The sequence below is a fragment of the Palaemon carinicauda genome, unplaced genomic scaffold (assembly GCF_036898095.1).
Source record: "Palaemon carinicauda isolate YSFRI2023 unplaced genomic scaffold, ASM3689809v2 scaffold931, whole genome shotgun sequence".
NCBI lineage: Eukaryota > Metazoa > Arthropoda > Malacostraca > Decapoda > Palaemonidae > Palaemon > Palaemon carinicauda.
Genome location: NW_027172239.1, coordinates 34364 through 44249, shown reverse-complemented (window position 1 = coordinate 44249; position 9886 = coordinate 34364). Strand labels below are relative to the sequence as shown.

At 46.9% G+C, this 9886-nt stretch overlaps 1 protein-coding gene across 2 annotated transcripts in view; it reads right to left on the bottom strand.

The window, feature by feature from the left end:
* Positions 1-216: 216 nt before the first annotated feature.
* Positions 217-9886, bottom strand: part of LOC137637705 (uncharacterized) — a 34033-nt gene continuing 24363 nt past the window's right edge. For both annotated transcript variants that reach the window (XM_068369856.1, XM_068369857.1), the window contains one exon: positions 217-2557. In XM_068369856.1, the coding sequence (XP_068225957.1) occupies positions 680-2530 (1851 nt within the window). In that variant the 5' untranslated portion in view covers positions 2531-2557 and the 3' untranslated portion in view covers positions 217-679. The remainder of the gene's footprint in view (positions 2558-9886) is intronic.

The following is a 9886-nucleotide window of genomic DNA, read 5'->3' as shown; positions in this document are numbered from 1 at the left end:
AATTGTTGTTACCTCGTTAGAAATTTTAACAGCCGTGTTTCGGCTTCTCTGAAATCACATTCCTACGTGAAGAAAGAGGTTTTTGTATTCGTGTCGGAACTAAAGAAATTTGAGATCACTTTTATACCTAACTTTTATTCCTAATCATCCCTCTTGAGTGAAAAGTACAAATATTGAAAAACTTGAACTTCCTTACTCCTGTTTTCCTGAGGCTAGAATAACTAGTTTAGCTTTTCGATCTCGTGAGATTAAAGCTCTGTTGATGGACTATGATGCTTCTTGAGGTGTAGAGCCAAATAATATTTTTCCTTTGTGTTTTATAAAGACAGCAGATTTCTTTGCTCCAAAGTTATCTGAAAACTGGAATACCATTTTAAATAGATAATTTTACAGTGGTAATAAAGTCTGAATACAGAAGCTGCCTCTGAATGGCAAAATATTTTTCACTGACCTATAAACAATGGACATTATCTCTCAGAGTTCAAGCAGGTTGAATCCTCTGCACACTTCACAAAGGATATTGAAGGAATTAGTCAAAAGTTACCCCAGTACATACATACATACACAGTACAGTATCTCTAGCCAGAAACTCCGCTGTTAACATTTTACACCCGAGGGAAATCAAAATGAACACAGTAAATCATATGGTTGCAAGTTATTCACACAACAAAAGCAGATTTCACAAGTCATCCAAAGGCAATATGTTAAGGGCCCAATTTTTTTCTTTGGCTTCCCTCTTTATGTCTAATATCTTTTTGTGGGGAATGGTCCAATCGAAGATATTGCCTATTGAAATTAAATCTGAGCACCCCTTAATAAAACAGTAAAAGCTCTCTTCTGTTAGTTCAAACTTCGAAAGAGTAGTGCTACTATTCGGATGACGGTCGTACATACTCGAGGCGAGGAATCTAACCGTAATCACTTGTAGTTTCTTCAGCGACGGAACGACACTGGCGACAAGCTCATCATTGAACCAAGCCAAATATTCACACTTGAGGATCTCTAACGTAATACACGTTAGGTTTTTGCAACTTTTCAAGAGTGATGCGTACAAGTCGCCATCACATCTGGATGGCTTTATTATCCTGACCTCCTTCATATTTGGGAAGGACAATGGGTCCCTAGACTTCTTGCGCTTCACAAGGGATCCCTCGAGGAGATGGAACACTTCAAGGGAAGGAGCGCGCCGCGAAAACCCGGCGAGTTTCTTCTCGTCCCACAGGAAGTTGTTTCTCAATTCTTTCAAGTGTCTCAAATGAGGACCGAATTCTATTTCGCACGAATCGTTGCTGGACATCCCTAGAAATTCTAGTTTCGGAAAGTTGCTCAACCAACTTAAATTACTCACTCCTTTGTAGTACATCATCGAGACTCTGGTCACGTTCGGAAGAAGCTTCTTCACATCCATGTAACTGCAGATTGCCTGAAGACCCTCACGATAACGTAACTCTTCAATGCTCCTCAGAGCCAGCAGTGTAGGCGGAGAAGCAAGCATGAACGCCGCCCCTAACGCCTCTGGCAAGTTACAACCCGTAAGTTCTTCCAGGTGAGGAAGATAAGAGAGTAACAGCCCCGTTAATTTTGCCAGAGCTGTCTCGTCCTCCACTCGGGGCAGGGAAATTTTAAGAAGTCTGGGGCACCCAACCGGTCTCCCCGGAAAAGATGTATGCACTATCTTTTTGTGGGCGTACAACGACGTCATTCCACATAATAATTTTTTTTCAAAAAGAGTACTGTATTTAGTCCTATCATGCGCTTTAACATATAAACTTATGTCTTCAAGATTAGGACAATGGCACCCAATCGCCCACATCAGCTCCCCAGATGCAACGTGGTCGATGTTGATTTTTTTAAGTCGGCCAAAATGAGGAACGGCTTTTAGGATACCCGAGCTCACAGAATTCAAATAATCGAACTGCATTCTATCGAAGTGCGTCCTTGCGGATAAAAAATCACAGTGTCTAAAAAACATTATATCTTGTTTTCCACGTTTAATCTCAGGCCACGAAAGGAAAATTCTCCGATTTCTAGCAACCCACTGCCTGGTTAATGAGTAAAACCAACTGCAATCAAGCTTTGTAACATAGTCTGAAAGTAAATATTTCAAAAAATAGTAAATAACTTCACTCATTTCTTTGGCTTTTGCTGTAACTTCTAGGGCTTTGAACTTCAACTCTGTATCAGAATACAACAGGAAAAATTCATCTTGACTGCACGACGCGATACGTTTGCTATCGAACACGGGCGTAGCCATCAGGTTTATCAGGTCGTCGACGATGGTCTGCCACTGCGACTCCAGGAGGTTCTGACTCAGAAAGGCCTCGAATTCTTTGAAGGGGCGAGCGCGACTCCTCGCGCACAGGTAAGAAAGGACGTCCTGGTGTGCCGGTGCCGCGATGATTGCAGTGTCGAAACGTTGGTCTTTCTTGCCCATCAAGAAAAGCCCTCGAAGAAGAACCTCTTCCAAAGCCAACAGACTCAGAGAATCCAACCGTTTGCAGGGCCGAACGCGGATGGTTGGCTGGGGCATTTTGGAGATCAGTTTGGTCCAGTGAGACTGAAACACACACACAGATTGCTATAAGTATGCTTCAAAAAAGATCAGGTCAATAAAAATACAGTACACATTGGAAGGTAATCACAGAAATGTTATTATTTATAGCATAGATGCATCATACCCACCTTCGGAAACAAGAATTAGCATGACTATCCATATGTGGAAAATACAAAACTGAGGGATGATGACTTATAGAGTAAAATTAATTTATATCAAACAAAGGAAAATTCAAAATAAATGAACAAAGTGAATATGACAAATTCGTATATAATTTGTATTTTTCTTAACAATAAAAACCTTAGCTATTTATTAGGGGTTATACTTTCGGCAAAGCTGAAATGACGAGCTAGTTAGCGGGGGTATGGGGGGTAGCTTGCTACCACTCCCGTTCACACACCTGTGATTTATTAACTTCGCTTGGAGGTAGGACTTCAAGGGGGATAGGGTTGGCGGGCAAGTTTGTATACATAGCTATGGTTTGTATAGTTAGGAAAAATGCAAATTATCTACGAATTTGTCATTTGTTCCTTAACTGGAATACAAATCACGCTATTTATTAGAGGTGACTTGCCCATTAGGAAGGGTGGACGTCCCTGCCAATCTGGCTTTTGGCTTTGCCTGGGGATCATTTTCTGAGTATGTTAGTACTGTACTCAAACATAAGGAGTCCCTGCCCTGGCTTAAACCTTGCTACGCAAGGTACGCGGCCTATGCAAGCTGTGTGTTGAGACATGCAAAAGTGTGAATGTCTAGGTAAAGTTATTCCGAGTCTATGTAGGAAAAACCTGATATAACCAAGACTTTCCCAATACCATCTCGCCAGGGTATGGGGACGCAACAGTATTAGCTTAATACTAGGTACACAGGGGAGCATGGTTTACCTGCAGTGGTTTGAGGTCAGCTTATGCAGAGAACCCAGGATGCTGCCTTCTCCACGAGAGGGTAGGATGAAGAAAAGAATAAGAGCCAGTCAAATCTTTTCATTCACGCAGACTAAAACCGGGTAACAGTGCCCTCAACCTTCTGCTACTTGTCCAATAAGGAGCTTGAGGTATACAACTAGCTATTGTGCAGCCACCACCGGACCGATAAGATCGTATCGAGTTCCTGTGGGTCACGTCTTGCAGGAGAAAGGTTGTAAAAGTCACCTGGAGCATTCACATCCTTTCTTGTAAAACCTGCGTCACAGAGTAATCTGCTAAGAAGGACCAGGGGCATAGCTATGCCCCTGACACTGTGAGTCGTCATGTCGAGATGATGTTTCGGAGATCCTCCTCTAGTCTCTCCCAGTGCTGATGACAAGAGAAGGGACCCAGGTGGGCTGTTGCCGTTTTCTTTAGGTAAAGTCTCATACCTTACCCTGGGTACAGTAACGGATGATCTGGATCGTCCGTTACCGAGTGGAGACTTGTGTAGGATCCGTCACCTCTGGAGACTGTGTCTGGTGACATACTCAGGGACAAAACTGAACATTGTCTTTCGCCCATCTCATTAATGGGCGATGTCGAAAGAGAGACCATGAAGTTCCTTGACTCGTATGGTTGCTGTCCAAGTGTGTAGGAACATTGTCTTCTTAAATCAGGACAAAATTTGTTGCCTGGTGAAGTGGAACATAAGGAGGTCTCTTTAGGGATCAGAGAATTTGAACCATGATCCGAGAGGACGGTCTCAATTCCGACTGGAGAAGGGCAAGTTGTAAGTCCGTATAAGTTAAGAAAGGTCTATCGATGAGAGAATGTCCCTTTCTTTCAGTTTGAAGGTGAAGGATTAAGGTTAAGTGATAATCTTTACCTGTCGAAACTGAATAGGGGGTCTTTTCCTCTTATATATACTCGAGGATTCCGCTATTGCTGGAATAGAGGTATCGAGTGGAGAGAGACACTTTCACATGACACCAACCACACAAGACGTTATACTGCCTAGTAGACTGATGCTGAGGAATTCCTCAGATACCTAGACAACCTTTTTGCAAAGAGGTATTGGGTAGTCTCCAGGCGTACAATCATAGTAAAGCTATAGCTTGTGGTAGATGTCGAAGTGGGTTATCTGTGATGTGGAGAGGGTTCTTTTGGAGACTCTATCAGGAGCTGCAAAAGGTTTGGAAACCGTTCTGCGTAATGCCATAGCGGAGCTAGGGGAGTCCTTGAGAGGCTGACCGATGTTCTAGCCTTCTTGAGTGCCCTTCTCCAGACAAAACAGGGACGAGACGTAAACGTCATTGTTGTACCCACCGTTGTTGCCAGAGATCCTTGGGGTCTAGGGCTGGGGAGCAACGGCAGCCTGAGATTCAGGAGCGTTGCGAATAGATCCCTAGTTGGAGGACCCCGTAAAGTTGGGACTTTGTCGACTACAAGGCGATCCAAAGACCATTCAGTATACCTTATCTGAGATGCTGTGCACCGATTGTCGGCGAGCACGTTCTTCTAGTCTGGAATGAAGCGGGCTGATAGTGGTACCGAACGGAATTTGGCCAATCTTAGTGTTTATACTGTTAGATGGGAAGAGGCTACGAGCAAGTTCCTTCCTGCTTGCCGATGTGAGTCTCTATGTGGTGTGTGGTGTTGTCGTCCATCACATCACTGAGTGGTTTGTTAGGAATCGATGAGGCTGCTAAAGGACCGGAAAGTTAGCCTTCATCTCATAAGAGATTTAAGTGAAGGTACTTTCGGACTCTGTCCAGAGGGCTGAGGTCGTGTGGTGCAGCACTATGGTCCCTCCTCTCTTCTTTTGATGTGTTCTAAGCACAACATCAAGTCCGAGGGGTGGGGAAGGATGAGAAGGTTATATCGCTCTGTAGATTCTCAACTGACACCCACCCCTTGAGGTTCGTCCAAACTTCTGGTCCCATGGGGGTCAGAATGTTTGGGGGATCGAGGGCCTAATTCCAGTCCGACTCAAATCACTTTGGGATGGGAGTTGTTCTCGTTTTTGAGAAGGTTTTGTGGAGATTGGTGTCTAGAATCATTCCCAGATACACAAGTCTTCTTCTGGGAGGGAAGTAGGGAAGACTTCCGCAGGTTTACCCTGATCACTAGATCTTGGTAAAAAGACTTCAGAAGTTCCGGTACTAATGCAAGGTTGCCACTGAGTCTGCTAAGGTCAGTCAGTCGTCCAGAAACGGAGGAGACAGATGGTCTGTCAAGGAAAAAAGAAACTTTAGAAGAGACAGGGACCAAGGATTCCCCGTTTCGACTCCCCTTGTAAGATGGAATCTTAGTGATATTGAATCCTTCTGTGAAACCTCTTTCCTCTTTTCCCGGTGGCAATGTTATGCATTTGCGGGGAAGAATGGGGCAATGGTGACCTGTCCAAAAAGTTTAATTCCTTTTTTCTGCCTATTGCACGAGTGTGCTGGAGAGTACTGGAGCGATGGCACACAGGATGACGCTGGTGCTCAATTTCTGCCTGGAGAACAGGCAAGCGCTGGCTCATAGACAAGAGCTGGCGCATTGGATCTGCAAGCACTGGCTCTTTGGCAAGAGCTGGCGCATTGGATCCAAGACCGCAAATATGCAGGAGGGTGAAGGAAAGTGAGGAAGAGCGCTGGCGCGCAGTAAGGTACTGCGTAGTTTGTGCAGTCTCCCTAGAATGCGCCGAAACGTGTGACTGGTTGTGCAAGGCTGGTGCATTGGCGCGTGCGTGAGAGTACTATGTGAAGACTGCTGGCGCGCGCATGCGGAAGACCATTGGCGCCTGCGCACAACAGACCGTCGGCGCACGTGCGCGGAAGATTGTCGTCCCGTGCGCGTGCATAAGAGCAATGGCGCGCGGAAGACCGTCGGCGCCTGTGCACTTTAAACCATCGGGGCACGCTCGCGAAAGACTGTCGGCGCGCGAGCTAAACTATTAGCGCGAACACGCGGAAGACCATCGGCGCTTGGAAGACTGTCAGCGCGAGCGTGAAAAACTGTCGGCGTGCGCACACGGAAGACTGTTGGTGGAACTTGGGGCGCGTGCGCGGAAGTAATGGTGCGCATGATAATGCTGGCAGGAGGGAGCTGGTGATCCTCAGAAGGGTCCAGGACCGAAGTCCAAGGACTAACTGTAGCGTAAGGTAGCGCTAGTAGGTCGGCAGGTCAGCTGGAAGTACGATCAGAAACTGGGATGAGCCCTTTGGAAGGGCAAACTTCCATGATGGAGACTGTACAAGGTCCACGGAGGAGTCCAAGACTAAAGTCCAAACTGGGATGTGCCCATTGGAAGGGCGAACATCCACCGATGGGGACCATAAAAGGTACGCGGAGGAGTCCAGGACCGAAGTCCAAAGGAGTACCAGCGCCGTAAGGTTGCGTAGGTAGATCGGCCGGTCAGCTGGCAGGACGATCAGGAACTGGGATGTGCCCTTTGGAAGGGCGAACATCCACTGATGGCAACCGTGAAAGATCCATAGAAGAGTCCAGGACCGAAGTCCACGGACAAAGTTGCAGGGCAAGGTTGCGCTGGTAGGTCTGCTGGTAGGATGATCAGGAACTGATGAAGCCCATGAGGGCCGGTGGACCAGCAAGCTGGCCTTAGGAAGAGTCCAGGACCGAAGTCCTCGGACTAAGTTGCAGCGCAAGGTTGCGCTGGTAGGATGATCAGGAACTGATGAGCAGAGTGATCCTCCGAAGAGGAGTCTCTATGAGTGGCCTCTCTCGTGAACGAGAGAGGTGAACACTTCGTAGAAGAGACTTGATGACGCCCATGAGGGCCAGTGGATCAGTAAGCTGACCTTCAACAGTAGCGATCCCCTGAAGAGGAGTCTCTATGAGTGGTCTCTCTCGCGAACGAGAGAGGTGAACACTTCGTAGAAGAGACTTGCCTAAGACTGTGCTCCGCCCCTGAAGGAAGAGAGACCCAGCAAGGGGGGAGAGAAGTCTGGGCGAAGGCAGCAACAGCAGTCGGAGACGATGAAATTTTTTTCTTTTTTTTTATCCAGATGTGGGAAATTCTCCCTCACACCTGGGGAGGAAACGTTCCCTCGGAAGGGAAGTTGTCCAACCCCTGGAGGCGAACCTCCTGGTTAGCATTCTAACATGATCTGAAGAGCTGGTCGTGTTGTCACGGGAGTACTTCTAAGAAAAGGGATGACGCCCATGACAACGTCCTCTGAGGGACGGCAGTGACAGCAGATTCCCCAGGCATGAACAGAACAGCTCTGCTTTGTCGGCACTCTTAGGCAAACGAAGAAAAAACTGAATAGTTACCTGGGAAAAAATAAAATATGACAAATTCGAAGATAATTTTTATTTTTCCTAACTATACAAACATTAGCTATTTAATAGGGGTATTCCTTTCGGTGTAGCTGAAATGACAAGCCATTAAAATCTAACGAGGGTTTACTACCCACACCGCTAACTAAGGGGAGGGTAGCTTGCTACCCCCCCAACCCCCCCTCCCCCACACACCCACACACATGCTTGAGCTCACTTTGCTTAGAGGTAGGACTTCAAGGGGGATAGGGCTAAGGTTTGTATAGTTAGGAAAATACAAATTATCTACGAATTTGTCATTTGTTCCGTAACTGACATACAAACCATGCTATTTAATAGGGGTGACTCACCCATTAGGAAGGGTGGACGTCCCAGCCAGTACAGGCTTTTTTGGCTTTGCCCGGGGACTTGTTATTTGAGTGTGTCAGCACCCATGAAATAAGGAGTCCCTGCACCTCACTAGAACCTTGCTACGCAAGGACTGCGGCCTACGCAAGCTGTGTGTGAAGGTATAATGAAGTGTGACTCGTCCTAGGAAGTTGACCTGAAGTTCCTTAGATGGAAACTTAGACTACGACTCTCCCAATACCACCTCGTCAGGGTATGGGGACGTGACAGTATTAACTTAATACTAGGAACACAAGGGTTCATGGTTTACCTACAGTGGTTTGAGGTCAGCTATGCAGAGAACCCAGGATGCTGCTTTCCCCAAGAGAGGGGATGATGAAGAAAAGAATAAGGGCCAGTCAAACATTTTCATTCATGCAGACTAAAACCAGGTAACAATGCCATCAACCTTCTGCTACTTGTCCAATAAGGACCTTGAGGTTTTAAACCAGCTGTTGTGCAGCCACTACAGGGCCGACAGAGAACGTATCGAGGCTCCTGTGGGTCACGTCTTGCAGGTAGTGGGCTGTGAAGGTTGTCTGCCGCTTCCACACCACAGCTTAAAGGACCTGCGTCACTGAAAAATTCTTTTTGAAGGCCAGGGATGTAGCTATGCCCCTGACATCATGTGCTCTAGGGCGACGTGATGGAGGAGGGTCTGGATTCAGGGACAGATGAATCACCCTACGAATCCATGCTGAGATGGTGTTCTTAGTGACCCTCCTCTTATTCCTCCCTGTGCTAACGAATAAAACTGGCACATGAGGACGGACTGCAGCCGTTCTTTTAAGATATAGCCTCAAGCTCCTTACTGGGCATAGTAGGAGATGGTCTAGGTCATCTGTTACAGAACGGAGACTAGAAACCCAGAAGGAGTCGAACCGAGGGTCCGATACTCCCGGATTCTGAGTCTTAGCAATAAACTCAGGGACCAATCTGAACGTTACCTCCCCCCATCCCCTTGAATGGGCGATGTCATACGAGAGACCATGAAGTTCGCTAACACGCTTGGCCGAAGCCAAAGCTAGTAGGAACACCGTCTTCCAAGTTAGGTGGCGATCTGAAGCCTGGCGTAATGGTTCATAGGGAGGTCTCTTAAGAGACCTGAGAACTCGAACCACGTTCCATGGAGGAGGTCTCACTTCCGACTGAGGGCAGGTAAATTCATAACTTCGTATGAGTAGGGAAAGTTCCAACGAAGAAGAAATGTCCATTCCTTTTAGCCTGAAGGCTAGATTTAAGGCTGAGCAGAAGCCTTTCACTGCCCAGACTGAAAGGCGCATTTCTTCCCGCAAATACAAGACGAACTCTGCTGTTGTTGGAATAGTGTCATCGAGTGGAGAGATACCCCTTCCACGACACCAACCACAGAAGACTTTCCACTTTGCCTGGTAGACAGCTGCGGATGATTTTCGCAGATGTACAGACATCCTAATCGCAACTTGTTGCGAAAATCCTCTCTCAGCGAGGAGATGCTGGATAGACTCCAGGCGTGAAGTCGTAGCGAAGCTACGGCTTTGTGGAAGATGTTGGCATGTAGTTGTCCGAGTAGATTGTGTCGTGGAGGGAGCTCTCTTGGTAACTCTGTTAGGAATTGCAGAAGGTCCGGAAACTATTCCGCGTGATGCCATAGCGGAGCTATGAGGGTCATCGAAAGATTGACCAATGTTCTGGTCTTGTTGAGCAATCTACTCATCAGACAGAACGGGGGAAAGGCGTTAACGTCGATGTTGTCCCACCATTGTTGGAA